The following is a 17,500-nucleotide window of genomic DNA, read 5'->3' on the forward strand; positions in this document are numbered from 1 at the left end:
TATTTATTGTTTAAGGCGTAAGCATGACTGTGTGGCTAAGAAGCTCGCTTTGCAATGACGGTTTTGGGTTCAATCCCACTGCATGGTATCTTAGACAAACGTCTTTTACTATGCACCAGGCTGACCAATGCCTTGCAAGTGATAGATGGAAATTGCGTGGAAGCCTGTCATGATTGTGCTTGTGTGTGTGTATGTGTGTGTGTGCGTGTGTATCTGTGTTCGTGTTTGTCCTCTCACTGTTTGAAAACTGGTGTTGGTTTGTTTATTTACCTATCACTTAGCAGTTCTGTTAAAGAGACCAATAGAATAAATATTAGACTTCAAAAAAAAAAAAGAAGGAAAAAAAGAAGAAGGAAATCAATGTGTTTGAGTAAACACAGCATGGATGCAGTGCAGAGATTGAAAGAAGAAAGAGGAAAATGTAGTCTTTGATTTACTGCTTGAATAAAAGACAGGATGATCATAGCTGGAGAGCCTTTGATCATAGATCAGCTCAGTCATTGCTAACCTGGGGCTAATAAGTAACAATCTTCAAACAGTTTTTTCTTCAATTAGACATCAAACAATCTTTACCTTTGTAGTTTACAAACCTGTGAGGGACCATCTATGTGGTCATAGGATCTGCATGCTAGACATAGCAGCCAAATCTCTCAAATCTCAACTGCAACATTTTATTTAAAAAATTTAAAAACAAACTCAAAGGACATTTTGAATAATGCCATTTCAGGTTTAGTATTCCTGAATAAAACATAGGATTGTTTATTTCTTTATTGCGACCCCAAAAGGATGACAGGCAAAGTTGACCTCGGCAGAATTTGAACTCATAATGTAACGGCAGACGAAACACCGCTAAGCATTTTGCCCGGCGTGTAAACGATTCTGCCAGCTCGCCACCTTCATAGGATTGTTATGACTATAATGTCTTTGATCTTTGGAAATCTGTAGGATTAGAGCTGACGATAAACAATATCAACCACAACAACAACAACAAACCTGATGTTGTTGGTTTTTGAAAAAATGTTATCAAATTTATCCTACACTTTTTTTCAAAACAGAGTGTAATTTGAAAGAGATTTGGCAACTTTTTCTGGCTTTGTTAACTTCTTAAAGTGGATGATACCTCTCACTTGTAATATCATTGATTATATTCCAGCAGTAAAAGGAAAACTAAAATTGTTTAAAGAATTCTGTCTGTTGATTGTTTCTTTTCCTCTGTGGTAAGAGAGAGAATCTTCTTGCCGGGAATATGTATTTTGTTATTGTTCTTTTCATTAGCGAAGGAAAAAGAATAAAATATATTATTGTTTGGGCATTTATTTGTTGTTCTTAATTTTTATCTTTATATTAATCATAGTGTCCTAAACATTCTCATGTAGCTGCTGTTTCAGTCTATCTGGATTTCATCTGCACAATGTAGTCAGAAAGCTAAGATCTTTAAAATGTTGCATGAAATTAAATTAAATCATTGAATTTATAGAAAGAGAAGGAGGGGCAGAGAAGATATGTAATGAAGTCATTGTTTGTTTGTTTCCCTGTAAGTTAATGGATGGCCTGCCAGTTCCATCACCAGGCTACTCGTGTTTGCCAGCTGAGTGGACTGGAGTGACATGAAGTGAAGGGTTTTGCTCAAGAGCACAATGCATTGCCCGGTCCAGAGATTGAAACAGCAATCTTACAATCATGAGCCCAACACTCTAACCACTAAGCCATGTGCCTCCATTTTGTCACACTGTGTCATGTTAATTATACTTGAGAATTATGTTAAGGATACACATGTCTATGGAGTACTCAGCCACTTGGCATGCTATTTCAATGAATGAGTCATGCAGGCAATTGAACAACTGCATACTCATCTTAAAACTGTTGGGAGAATTCATCACATAATACTATGGGGTTTCTTCACAGCTTCCCTCCATCAAATTCCACTCCTTGGGCATTTGGTCAGCCTGATGCTATATTAGAAGAGACTCAACCAAGGTATCCTGCCATGGGATTGAACCCAGGACCAAATGGTTATGAACCATACTTCTTAAACAATTTGGCATGATTGAGGTCTTGGGACTCGAAGTGTTCAAAGAACAAACATTTTCCCATCTGACCTATTTTCTAGTCTCCTTTCTGATATTCTCTCCCCACCCCACTACATAAAAGCCTCCACCATGAGCATTACCAACCTGTCTTTGACTCTTTGAGTCTCTCTACTCGACCATATTAATTCCAAATGTTGTCATAGATATGTGATGTATTGTGTCCTGATAAATAGTTATGTAATTCTTCATATTGGAGACGACATGCATTTCCTTGAAACATTACAAGACTTTTCCTCTGCTTGTCTCCCCCTTCCTTCCTCCCTTTCCTTCCTTCCTTTTCCTTTTCTCAACAACCACAATTCTGCCAAACGACTGCCAATTCCTGACCCTCTACCATTTTGTGTAGCCTTTCTAACCAGAAAGATGATACAAAACAAAGATTAGACATTCACACACACACACACACACCACTACACACACACAGACACAGACATACACACACGTACACACACACGCACGCATACACAAACAAAGGTGTACGCTCTGAATCAATAGTTATGAAACGATGCTGCAATATTAGCAGAGCCAACTTGTGGTGTTAGTGGCTCTTTCTGGCTGTCAATTAAACGATAATAAACATCAAAAGATTGAGGTGAGGGTCGGTGGCAGGGAGTGGAGAGAGGAATTATCATCGAATCCAAACATAAGGAAGAAGAAACGGTAACGCCTCTCAGTCAATCATTTATTGATGATCTCCAATTGAAAATTTTCTATACTTCTTCTTGTGTATTTACTCATTGATTTCGTATTTATTGTGTAATGTCTGAACAGAGGAACCAAGTTGTGAAAGGCAAAATGTTGGTTTTTATGCTGCTTACCACCTTGATCTACATGAAATGCTTGCCAGGAATAAAAATTGGTAAATCTTAAAAGTCAATGGACCGGTAATTCCTAAAGAGACATAGCCACGGAAACTTGTCAATATTGTGATATTAGAAGACATTTTGGTGCTTACCATTTCAACTATGTGATAATACATTTATGTTTCAGACTATTAGATTGTTTTACACACATAATCATCATCATCATCATCATCATCATATATGTACACTTGCTAACAAAGTTCTACATACAAGAATAAATTCTAAACAATAACATAGCCCCAAATTTAACCAATAAAAATTTCTCCAAGACACCTCTCCATAACAACCAACTCTAAAACCTAATTACCACTCCAATAAAAAAAAACCTAATCAAGGAAGATTTTCACTGAATAGATACTATGCATCGTAGTCTGATGATGGCTTAACTGACAAAACTTCAAAGCTGTTCAAGAATAGTAAATATGTATATATATATATATATACTACTAATATAGGATGAAGTTTTTTTACAGAAAAAAATTTCATCAAGAAAAAGTGGCAGCATATTAAAATACCTTTAAAGGTTAGAATTATAAACAACTTATAAACAAGGGCAAAAGAAAATTATTTCTATGCCAATATGCTGATAACAGACTTTTAAATCGTCAATTTCGACATATCATTATATACCCACTACAGAAATATGCTGTGCTGAAATCGAGGAAAGCAAGCCAACAGAATTTTTTTTTTTTAAAGTTCGTTATTTCTATATTGAATCAATTTCAGAATTAATCTCATAGATTTTTTCCTCGTCAGTAGAAAATACGATAAGAAATAAATGAAATACTTACATGTGCCCAAGGAAAAAAAAAGCCGAAGCAAAAGTCATGAGTACAAAGAAGTACCCCAGATATATTTAAATATAAAATCCTTTGGCCAGCTTCAGCACACGTGTGAACTGTTCTCCACCACAGCTTATAGTGGTTACCAGTCCCTATAGTGTTGGTTTTTATGCTGCTTACCACCTTGATCTACATGAAATGCTTGCCAGGAATAAAAATTGTTTATAAGTTGTTTATAATTTTAACCTTTAAAGGTATTTTAATATGCTGCCACTTTTTCTTGATGAAATTTTTTTGTGTAAAAAAACTTCATCCTATATTAGTAGTAGAGTTATTACTATTTGCTATAGGGGCTGGTAACCACTATAAGCTATGGTGGAGAACAGTTCACACGTGTGCTGAGGCTAACCAAAGGATTTTATATTTAGATATATCTGGGGTACTTATATGTACTCATGACTTTTGCTTCGGCTTTTTTTCCATGGGCGCATGTAAGTATTTCATTTATTTCTATTCGTATTTTCTACTGACGAGGAAAAAATCTATTATGAGATTAATTCTGAAATTGATTCAATATAGAAATAACAAACTTTAAAAAAAAAAAATTCTGTTGGCTAGCTTTCCTCGATTTCAGCACAATCATATTTCTATAGTGAGTATATAATAATATGTGGACATTGATGATTTAAAAGTCTGTTGTCAGCATATTGGCATGGAAATAATTTTCTTTTGCCCTTGTTTTATAAGTTGTTTATAATTTTAACCTTTAAAGGTAATTTAATATGCTGCCACTTTTTCTTGATGAAATTTTTTTCTGTAAAAAAACTTCATCCTATATTAGTAGTATATATATATATATATATATATATATATACACACATGTACATACATAGCTCATACTAACAAGCATGTATTGTGACTTGAAGTTTCATGTGAAATTAATAATTTACACTCATCAGAGGTGCACTTTATGGATCTGAGTAAAACTCAACTCTAAAGACAACTGAGCTTTACATTTTTTTAAAAAATAATACAGAAAACTTTGGGAGAAATTTGGTTGCTATTTTTAGCTGGTTAAGTGTCACACCTACTCATCGTTTATACTGTTGTGGCACTTAATCTATAGCTAAGGCATGATGATGATGATCATCATCATCATCATCCTCATCAACAACATCTTCCCTTGACATCTGTCTTTCATGCTCATATGGGTTGGATGCTTTGACAGGATCCTATAAGTCAGAGGACTTGCCATGCTCCAGCTGAGCCACATGCACCCAGCATGGTCTAGCTGTGTTTGTGGTAAATAGACACAACCGGAAGTGAAGTGATGAGCTACTGAATTCTACATAACACTAGACGCAGATGTATTGGTCTGCACCGTCAGCAGTGGGAGTACTGTGTAGCTGACGAGTGTTTTCTTCATTTTTAATGAGCTAAATTTAATCGGTTTGCTATCTTGTTAATTACCATAAAGTTGGAAGCTTTCATTGGCGCCATAATGAAAATGCTTACGGTTCATATTTACAGGAAAGACATGCTAGAACTCTATCACACCATCACACCGTCACACCTTCCTGGTGAATTCTGTTGCCATGTGAATGTTCTCTGCACATTTAACAAGAGGAAGAAGAACACAAAGTGGCAGAGTAAGGAATGGGTGGCAGAACGATACGTGAGGAAGTATAATGATGCTTGATGTTATACGTGAAAGTGAAACTAGGAGACGTACATGTTTTGAGGAAATCAACGAAAATAAACAACAACAACAAAACAGAAAGGTAGGGTGGAGGTTGAGGTGGGGGGAGTAAAGTTTATCTCCAATAATTTTGAATTTGGCATTTAGCTAATCCCTTTAATGTTTTTGATATGTTTTAAATAATTAATGATGCCTGGAAAATTCGTTGTATAACAAATAATTAGTTATTATTTGCCAACCTGTTTTCATTTCCTCGGTTTTGTTGCTAGAAAAATTTTCAGTTTAAAAGATTAATGAACGGAATGAAGAGAGCTGTGACTTACATAATAGCAAAGACTCGTTAGTTTGATGAAGTTAGCCTCAAAACTCATTCTCTCGTCTTCGTTCAACAGAGAAATAATCAATGACTGTATATTTTAAACTGTTTTTTTCTCCCCTTTTCTTTGCATTTCATCTACTTTCCTCCTCTCCTCCGTCCCCCCCCCACATTTTGCAATCAATCTATGTTTCTCGTGACCTGACTGCCTCATTATATATACACATACTGACAAGCACATATATATACTGGAGTTCATTATACACCCACAAACCCATACGGCACACAGCTTGTTATACGCCCACAAACATGTATACAGCACATGTGTAGAGCTTATGAAAATGTTAATGCAAACACAGGAGAAAGTTGCAGACATCGATTGTACCGTTCGCTGCCACCACCGCCACCACCACCACCACCACCACTGCCACCACCACCGCCACTGCCACTGCTGTCGTTGCCATACACCACTGATACTAATACTACCATCGTGACCACTTACCATTGTGATGTGCTGAGCATTGTGATTGTAACTGCTCACCATCAACACTAGCACGACTACCACCATGACCATGCTATCACTCTTAGAAACACATGCATCGCCACCACCACCACCATCGCCACCACCACCACTATTGCTGCCACACCACCACCACCACTATCGCCCCCACAATCGTCACCTCCACCACTATCGCCACCACCACCACCATTCATCCTTTTCATAACTGTCACTACTGTCCTCACCACCGTCACCATCACCATCATCATCATCAATATTATCACCAACACCACCATGACCAGCATCAACAACCTCCCCACACACACAAACACCACCACCAATTGCCACAGCCACCATTGCTATCACTTAAACACTCATCACCATCACTGCTACCACCACCAGTATCCTGACCGCCGTCACCATCACACCATCATCACTATTGCATCCATCCCCTCCACCACCATCACTATCACTCTCACACTCATCATCATCATCATCATCATCTAACACATGACCACCACCACTGCCACCACCACTACCATCACCACCAACAGCACCACTGCCACCACAACTATCACCACCACAGCCACCATCATTACCACCACCACAGCCATCACTGCCACTACCACCACCACTAACACCACCACCACTACCACCACCACTACCATCACCACCACCAGTCATCACTATCACCACCACTACCACCAGCACCACGGCCACCATCACATCACCACCACAATCACAACCACCACCACCACAATCATCGGCACCAGTGACACTACCACCACCACTACCACCATCAATACCTCAAGTCCACTGTGCCTATCACCAAAACCACTACTGCCATGCCAACACCGTTTACCTTAATCACCCTGCCCACCACCACCACCACCACCACCACCACCACTACAATTAAAACTGATTGCATTGCTAGAAGTCATTGGTGGATCTTCCAAGATATAATAGACTTGAACAACAATTTGGACAGACAAAGGAACTTATATACACTCACAGTGTTTATAAACACACTGTGGGTGCAGATACACACACATATACATACACATGCACACATACATACCCACATATATGCATCTATCTATCTATCTATCTCTATATATATAATCTTTTATTCTTTTACTTGTCTCAGTCATTTGACTGTGGCCATGCTGGAACACTGCCTTTAGTTGAAAAAATCGACACTAGGACTTTTTCTTTGTAAACTTAGTTCTTATTCTATAGGTCTCTTTTGCCAAATCACTAAGTGACAGGGACATAAACACACCAACATCGGTTGTCAAGCAATGGTGGGGGACAAACACAGACATACAAATACATAGATACATACACACACACACACATATACACGACAGGCTTCTCTCAGTTTCCGTCTACCGAATCCACTCAAGGCTTTGGTTGGCCCAATGCTATAGTAGAAGACATTTGCCCAATGTACCACACAGTGGGACTGAACCCGGAGCCATGTAGTTGGGAAGTGAGCTTCTTACCACACAGCCATGCTTGTGCCTATGAATATATATATATATATATATATAGTCTGAGATTTTACATATGCTTTTCCGCAGTGGCACTGGTTGGCTGAGACTTTTGTGTCTTTGTTTATAGTGAATGTTGGCAACCGGAAGAGCATCTGGCTGTAGAAAATCTGCTTCAATGAATTCCATCTGAGTGGCCCATGCAAGCATTGAATAGTGGATGTTAGAATGGTGATGATTTTGATGATGATGATGTGTATGTGTGTGAGTGTGAGTGTGTGTGTGTGTATGTGTGCTTATATGTATGTGTTTCTTTATATTTTGCATTGTACAAAAGTTGTAATCTAAGAGAAGTGTTATTGCCAATTCTTCTATCAACAAATCATCTGCTTACTTGAAAAAGTAAGGTTTTGCGACAAGAAGGGCACCTGGCTGTAAAACAGGACCCATGCTAATGATACTGGATAATATAATGAGAGATAAATTGTTGGAAAAGAGAGGATGATCATGCCTGGATTGCCTTTGATTACACATAAGCTTGGCCAGGGATGTTTTGGTACTAAACAACAATATGACAATGAATGAAAATGTATAAATCTATAGGGTTTCTTGTAGTTTTCAGTAGGAAATCTTTTCCATCTGTGTGTATGTGTGTGCATGTGTCTGTGTGTATGTATGTAGGTGCATACGTACCTACATACGTTTATACCTATGTACTTCTCTTTCTCTTTTTAATTTCAGAGTATATTTTGACCGGTCACTCACTGACTTGGTAGTAAGGTTGTGAAGGAAAGTCTCTTGTTTTGTTCATCATCCTTTAAATTTTAGGAAAGCTTGTACATTTTTATAGTCCTCAATATCATGATCCTCTGTAGTGTATGAATTAAGGATTTGCATTCTCTCCCCAAGATCCCAAGTTCAGCCATACTTTGCTCCAGACAGGTCGGTATGTATCCTGTTGCTCCAATAATTATAGGAATGAAGCTGAAAGTGTATCTTGGGTCCTGGATTTGCAAACACTTTATCAATGATCCATAAATGTCCTCTTTCTCTTCTATTTTCCTAACCACATTGGTGTCCAGAGAGCAGCTGATTTCCGCAACAGTACATATCTTTTCTTTGTAATCCCACCACAATAATATCTAACCAGTTGTTCCAGTTAACCTGGTGGCTGTTTTAATTTCTAAGTTTCACCAATATTCTTTTGACCAATCAGTCTCAATATTTATATATGATGTATAGATGAGTGTATGTTATTATGTATGTGTGTATATGTACACAGCCAGTGGGTAGATTTTATTTGTTGCCCAGTTTAATACCATTAGCCGGAATTAATTAACTAGAAACTCTCTCAGCAGCATTGATTGAAGTAAAGCCGTGCACAATTATATTTAACACACTCTTGTACACCCTGACATGGACAGACCTTTGCTGCAGAAACTGTCTTGGGAGAGAAATTCTTCTAATAGATAATATGTGTGTGAAAAATACATCATGCTGGGTTATGAATGGCATCATTAGATTGTACTATTTTACGTTTCTGCATTGTTACGCTTCATCTGCTACAGACATTGAATCCATCATTTACAGCCCCATAAGAATTCTGTTCTTGTATTTAATCCTTTAGCTTTCAGATAATTCCGTCAAATATTTATTTATTCACATTGTTTTAAATTAACCATTCATTAACTCACAGCTTTGAGATTTCAATTATGTGATTGCTTATTTTTAGAATGACATTGTAGGGTAGGTGTGAGAGGCTGGATCTGGCTGGTTTGAACATAAAACAGCTGGAATATTTGGGCATGATATGACCAATTTAAACGCTAAAGGGTTAGACTGCTAATAGTAGATTTGCTGATGTGTGCAAAGCTTATCAAGCTAGAATTAATTAACTAGAGGCATACTAAGTAGCAATGATTAAACAGGTGTTTACTCACAAATTTGAAAAGACTTCATTGTAGAAATTGTTGTTGTTGTTGTTGTTGTTGTTGTTGTTGTTGTTCTTGTTGTTCTTGTTCTTCTTGTTCTTCTTCTTCTTCTTCATCATCCTCGTCATCGTCATCATCATCTCCATGAGTCTTGCCATCATCATCATCATCTCCATCATCAGCACTGTTGTTCTCATCATCATCACTATCATCATCCCCTTCACCACCACTAACAACAACAATACCACCATCATTTTTACCACCAGAACCACCACCGTCACTCCCACCACCACAGTAGTTCTTATCATTGTTGTTATTGTTATTATTATCATCTTTATTTTGGTGTGTTACATGTGATTTCTACATCGCAGCATGTGTTAGAAAGTTCTAGAACACGCCATATTTGCATGCGTCTTCATCTATTAGACTAAATGTCATGATATAATTTGATAAAACCAATAAAACAATGATAGATAGAAACCAAGACAGAGATCTTAACCGTTGCATCAATCATCAACAGAGAGAGATGCCAATTAATGTATTATTCACGAAACAATTCCACAATGGTCTTTGGAAACGGTAAAACTTTTATCCTTATTTACTTTCATATTTGTTTTTATATTATAATGGTGAAAAATAGCAATGGCGGTGGTCACAGGTTTCCAATGGACTAATCACTGATTCACAGCATTTCTGACAGTGAGAGCGATAAGGGAGTGGTTGTTACGTGCTGCAGAACAAATATCATAGAACAATTGTTTCTTTCTTTTTCGTTTGTTTTCTTGAAAGATTCACACACACACACACAGACACACACACACACACACACACACACAGACACACATGCACACACATGCACACATACACACACACACATGCACACACATGCACAGATGCACACACAGACACAGTCATATACATACATAGACACATGCATACATACATGTGCACACATTCATATACATATGCATGAGTGGTAATATATTTACTCCCTAACCACCTGGTTTCGAGTTCAGTTTGAATGCTTGGCACCTTGGCAAGTGTCTTTTGCTACTGCCCCAGGTCAACCAAAGCCTTGTGAGTGGATTTGGTTGAGAGACGCCCATCATACATCCATCCATACATACATACATACATACATTCATACGTACGTACGTACATACACACACATATACATATGTATATATAAGGAGCACTCCATCAGTTACAATGATGAGAGTCCCAACTGATATAATCAACAAAACAGCTTGCTTGTGAAATTAAGTTGCAAGTGGCTGAGGACACCTGTACCCTTAATGTAGTTCTCAGGAAGGTTCAGTGTGACACAGAATGTGACGAGGCTGGCCCTTTTGAATTACAGGTACTACTCAATTTTGCCAGTGGACTGGAGCAACGTGAAATAATGTGTCTTGCTCAAGGTCACAATGTGTGCCAGGAATTGAACTCACGACATTGCGATCATGAGCGGAATGCCCTAACCACTAAGCCACATGCCTATATATATATATCTAAAGCACCACCTTTAGCCAAAGAAATTGATCCCAGGACTTATTCTTTGTAAGCCTAATACTTATTCTATTAGTCCCTTTTGCTGAACTGCTAAGTTCAACAACAACATCAATTATCAAGTGATGGTGATGGTGGGGGGCAAGGGCTTGTTTTCAGTTTCCATGTACCAAATCCACTCACAAGGCTTTGGTCAGCCCAAGGCTATAGTAGAAGACACTTGCCCAAGGTGCCATGCAATGGGACTGAACCCAGAACTATGTGGTTGGGAAGCAAGCTTCTTACCATACAGCCACACCTAAACCTATATATATCATTATTGCCATCATTAAATGTCCATTTTCCATGCTGGCATGGGTTGGACAGTTCACCGAGAGCTGGGAAGCTAGAGAGCTACACCAGGCTTCATTTGTCTGTTTTGACATGGTCTCTATGGTTGGATGCCCTTCCTAATGCCACACACGTATTCACATATACACACACACATATATGTGTCTGGTGCTGGTACCATGTAAAAGCACCTGTGCTGGAGTCATGTAAACAAAGGAACCTGTGCAGGTGTCGCATAAAAGCTCCAGTGCCGGTGCCATGTAAAAGCACCCATGTTGGTGCCAAGTAATAGCATCCATGCTGGAGCCATGTTAAAGCACCCAGTATGCTCTGTAAAGTGGTTGGGGTTAGGAAGGGCATAGGAACCGTGCCAAAACTGATAAATGGAGTCTGGGTAGCTCTCCAGCTGGCCTACTCCTTTCAACCCATGCCAGCATGGAGAATGGATGTTAAAAGATGATGATGACGATGATGATGATATGCTTAGCAACAGTGTCATTTTATCTATGTCCCCATGACTCAGCAATTCAGCAAATGAAACTGATATATTATGTTCCAGACTTAAAATAAACACTGTGGATCAGTTTGTTTGACTAAACCTACAGAACAGTGCTCCAGCATGATCACAATCCAAGGAAAAGAATATAAGAGATATTTGATAGGCTTCTACACAGTTTCCATTTGTCAAATTCCAGTCGTAAAATATTGGTTGACTCAAGGCCATTGTAGAAGACACATGCCCAAATACTGGCACCTGGTGGGATCGAGTCTGGAAGCTTGTAATTGTGAAGAAAATTTCTTCATCACACACCCACCTTATAGGATCTGCCCAAACTAAATTTGATCACGAAGACAAATTGTTGAGAGGAAGGAAAGCAATTAATTAAGAATTATTCATTGTAAATATTGGAAAAGCAATAAATTAGAAACACAATTATCTGCACGGCACCTTGGGCAAGTCTTCTACTCTAGCCCCCTTACCAACCAATAGTTTACGAGTAAATTTGATTGCCAGAAACTGTATGGAAGCCTGTTATGTGTGTGTGTGTGTTTGTAAAGAATGTGTATATATGTGTGTGTGTAAATATTTTTTTTGTAAATATTGCAAAAACAATAAATTTGAAGCACTCTTGTAATTATTGGATTAGCCAAATCTATAGATCACCGATTCTTTTGCTTCTTAGGCGCATCTTTCTTAGTTCCGAATCCAGTTCCCCCAAAGTTCATTTTACCTTTTATCCACCTGGGAGAGATAAAACAAAATATCAGTGAAATACTGGGGGTAAATTCCACCTTTCCACCTTTGTGATGTTTGTGGCTTGGCACTGATTTAAGAAACAAAATTTTGCAAGTTTCAATTAAAAGAGGAAAGGGAGAGTGGGGAGTGGAGACACACCATAGGGTGAGCCGGAATTATCATCATCATCATCATCATCATCCAGTGTTTTAAACCTGGGTTTTGTCCCCGTTAATGGGGTGGCCAGATCTACCTCAATGCCATAGCAACTGAGGTAGGCAGGTGCAGTCTACCCCAACCTTTGGGCTAGCTGGTGTCCATCCTCTTTGTTATCACGAGGCTTTTTTGGAGTTGGTTTTTCTACGTGGCGCATGCCCTTGCTTACCCCGAACCTCAGTTTCTAGACATGAGTAGTCACAAGACCAAGGCCTCTACCGAAGTTTTTAAGAAATCGGGTGGAAAACTAGCTCAGGAAATCAGGGACACTACTCCCTAAGACCCCTTTCAGAGCCCCCCCCCCGCCTCACTTATTTGTTATTTTTCTTAATATATTTATTTTATTTCTTAACATTTATTGTTATCGTATTCTTTTTCTTTTATTCTTTAACTTGTTTCAGTCATTTGACTGCGGCCATGCTGGAGCACCACCATTAGTCGAGCAAATCAATCCCAGGACTTATTCTTTGTAAGCTTAGTACTTATTCTAGCGGTCTCTTTTGCCGAACCGCTAAGTTACGAGAACGCAAACACACCAGCATCGGTTGTCAAACGATGTTGGGGGGACAAACATAGACATACAAACACACACACATATATATATATATATACATACGACGGGCTTCTTTAAGTTTCTGTCTACCAAATCCACTCACAAGGCTTTGGTTGGCCTGAGGCTATAGTAGAAGACACTTGCCCAAGATGCCACGCAGTAGGACTGAACCCGGAACCATGAGGTTGGTAAGCAAGCTACTTACCACACAGCCACTCCTACGCCTTTTTTTTTTTGTTTTAATTTCACAATCCAATTTGCATATCTCTTACCTACCACTTTTTTTTCCTTTTAAATTTGTCTTTCTAATGTCATTTTAACAGTCCACTCTTGTAGCATATAAAATAAATTATTATTATTTTTATTTTATTAAGGTAGTGAGCTGCTGGCATTATTAACACACCAGGTGAAATGCTTAGTGGTATTTCGTATTACATGTTCTGGGTTCAAATTCTGCCAAGGTCGACTTTGCCTTTCATCCTTTCGGGGTCGGTAAATTAAGTACCAGTTAAGCACTGGAGTCAATGTAATCAATTTATTTCCTCCCCCAAAATTTCAGGCCTTGTACCTATAGTAGAAAGGATTATTATTATTAATATTATTATTATTCTGATGGCAAGTTGACAGAATCATTACAGTACCGGACAAAATGCTACCAAGTGTTTTCTCTATCTTTGTGTTCTGAGTTCAAATTATGCTGAGGGACATTGCCTGTCATCCTTTTGGGGGTCAATAAAATAAGTTCCATTTGAGCACCAGGGTCAATGCAATCAACTTACCTCACTACCTACCGAAATTGCAGGCCTTGTGCCAAAATCTGAAACCATCATCATCATCATCGTTATCGTCATCGTCATCGTCGTCGTCGTCATCATCATCAGTATTAATATTATTAAATTGTCGAGTTTGCAGGAATGCTAGTGTATTGGCCAAAATGTTTAGATGCATTTGTTCCAACTCTCAGCATTCTGAGTTCCAATTCTGCTGAGGTCAACTTTATTTTACATCTTTTCAGAATTGATAAAATAGAGCACTAATCGAGTACCCCTTAAAATTGCTGGCCTTGTGCCGAAATTTGAAGCCATTATTATCATTATTATTAATGAAGGCTGACCAGTGGCTAAACAACAACCACACCATCTGTCCAACTATGTTTAAAGCATTACCACCTATCTATCCTTTAATGTATTTTATTTGACCAGAAGCTAGTCCCCAGCTTATTTACCTTACAGGAAATATTTCTTAGTTTCTCCTATAATTAATCAATATAGGAAAGATGGAGGGGGGATTTATTGATTTTTTTTTCTCTTGTCTGTAGACCACACCTAGTGAAACCTCTTTGTCTTCACCATAACTCAAGATCTACTGAAACTAAGCTGTCTATTCTTAGCAGATTACTACTTCATTCATCAGCCTCAACACACACACACACATGTATAAATTTATATATACATGTGTGTGTGTATATATATTTATATATATATATATATATATATATATATATATATATACATATATATGTATGTATATATATATGTATCTATTTAGGTGTGTATATGTATATTTACATGTGTTTATAATATGTGTGTGTGTGTGTGTGGGTGTGTATTATAGTATGTGTATTATAAGATATATATGTATGTATGCTTTTGAGTATAAATCATAAGTCGTTTTATTAATAGAGTGTTATTTACTAAGTGGGAGTACACCACATACGATACGATACGTTAGAGAGAGGAAAGAGGGGTGTGTATAACATATAAAATTGGCCATATATCATGGGATGATGTTTTATATATATATCTAATCAGGGTGTATATATCATGCTGTGATCTTTATAGATCTAGCGGGGCAGGGGTGTACTTTCGGTATTGTTGTTTTCTGTTACTCAAACATCAATTTCGGTGAAACAATAAACAAAGCATTTTCAATGACAATCAAACGTGTTAATAAATTATGTATAAATTGTGATATTCATAGTGAGAATATAAAAGCGTATTGATAATAATGATAATGATAATAATAGTAATAATAATAATAATGAATAATAATAATAATAATAATAATGATAATGATAATGATAATAATAATAAAAATAATAATAATAATAATAATAATAATAATAATAATAAAAATAATAATAGTAATAATGATAATGATAATGATAATAATGATAATGATAATAAAATTGATGTGTACATTTTACAGTGTATTTGTTTGAAAGTCATCATCATCATCATCATCATCATCATCATCATCATCATCATCATCATCATCATCATTATCATTATTATTGTTATTATTATTATTATTCAGTAGTCTTATTTTCATTATGTGCTTTCACTGCACTACCGAGTGCAGCTCTGTGTGCCTTGGGTACGTGCTGTGCTTTGTTGTAGTGTTGCTATTTTCACTGTATTGAAAGTATTTTACGCAGGATGCATGCAGTGCCTAATGGTGCTATTTTCTGTATGTTATATTTATTCGTAAGTCCTGGTGTTTCTCTTATGTATTTGTCTGTATGTTTTTTTAATTATATTGTCATCTGTTGGGATTGATACATCAATTAGAAGACATTTTTTTTATGATCTCTGACAACTATATCTGGTCTATTAGCCTTGATCTTTCTATTTCTGTGTTTTGGCATATCCCAGAGTATAATTGCTTTGTCATTTTCTGACATCTTTCCTGAGGTGTGCCTATGCCATCTTTTTTCTGTTATCATTCCATAGCGTTGGCATAGCTTCCAATGTATATAGCTCCCAATTCTGTCATGTCTGAGTATATTCCTTTTTAGCTGGGGCTGGGCAGTCAGAGACAATACGATTTATTGTTTCTTCCCCATCACCACATATTCTGCAGTTACTTATTGTATTTATCTTAAGTTTCAACACATTTGGTTCATCACAACAACTATACACAGGGAAATATTGTATTTTGTTGATTTTTGTGAGGCCCACCTGACTGGCTCCTGTGCCGGTGGCTTATTAAAAGCACCCACTACACTCTCAGAGTGATTGGCATTAGGAAGGGCATCTAGCTGTAGAAACCTTGCCCGATCAGTTTGGAGCCTGGTGCAACCTTTTGCCAGTCCTCAGTCGAACTGTCCAACCCATGATAGCATGGAAAGCAGACGTTAAACAATGATGATGATGATGATGATGATGATGTTCATAGCATATCAATGGTTGTTAATGAATACCCCCACCCAAACCCTACTTGTTCACATGTGTCAGGTTTCTGTTTAATTATTTGGTGACTCTGGCTGTTGTATTCTTAGGGAATAACTTAAAGGGCATTTAAAACATTTGGTCTTTTCTGCCCCCTTTATTCTGTGAAGTAGAATGAGTATCATATTATACCAACTTTAGGGAATTTGTTTCCCTTGGAATGAGCATTGAAGAGTTTGGTAAATTCGTCCAATATAATAGCTTTTACTGCATTTCTTTAAAAACATCAGGTGTGTTGTTTTGTCTCAAGGCTTTAAGTCTCTTCAGTTGTTTAACTATGAGTTCTACTAAATAATCATCGTCATTATCATCATCATCATCATCATCATCATCACCGTCATTGTCGTCATCATCATTATCATCATAGTCACCATCATCATCACTAACATCATCATCATCATCATCATCGTTGTCATTGTCATCATCATTACTATCACCATTGTCATCATCATCATCATCATTGTTGCCATCATTGTCGTCATCATCATCATCATCATCATTGTCATTATCATCAGTCACCATCATCGTCATCACCATTATCATCATCAACAGCATCATTATCATCATCGTTGTCGTTGTTGTCATCATCATCGTCATCATCATCATCATCATCATCATCATTGTCAACATTTGTCTTCCATACTGACATGGATGCGACTGAGACGTATTGTTTAATTTCTAGAACTTGTAACCTCAATTACTGTGTGATACCGCCTTCTGTTACTGGAATCGAACTCCTTTGGCAGAACTCCAGG

The 17,500-nt window shown here is 37.5% G+C and overlaps 1 protein-coding gene across 2 annotated transcripts in view; it reads right to left on the reverse strand.

Annotated features, from left to right (window-relative positions):
• Positions 1-17,500, reverse strand: part of LOC118766614 — a 37,286-nt gene that overhangs the window by 1,060 nt on the left and 18,726 nt on the right. The window contains exon 1 of one of the 2 annotated variants that reach the window (XM_036510183.1): positions 5,758-5,899. The exons of the other annotated variant lie outside the window; for it this stretch is intronic. Within the exon in view, the coding sequence (XP_036366076.1) occupies positions 5,758-5,805 (48 nt within the window). The 5' untranslated portion in view covers positions 5,806-5,899. Of the gene's footprint in view, positions 1-5,757; positions 5,900-17,500 lie in introns of those variants that run through there. 2 annotated transcript variants of the gene reach the window in all.

This window comes from Octopus sinensis, linkage group LG16, assembly GCF_006345805.1.
Source record: "Octopus sinensis linkage group LG16, ASM634580v1, whole genome shotgun sequence".
Taxonomy (NCBI): domain Eukaryota; kingdom Metazoa; phylum Mollusca; class Cephalopoda; order Octopoda; family Octopodidae; genus Octopus; species Octopus sinensis.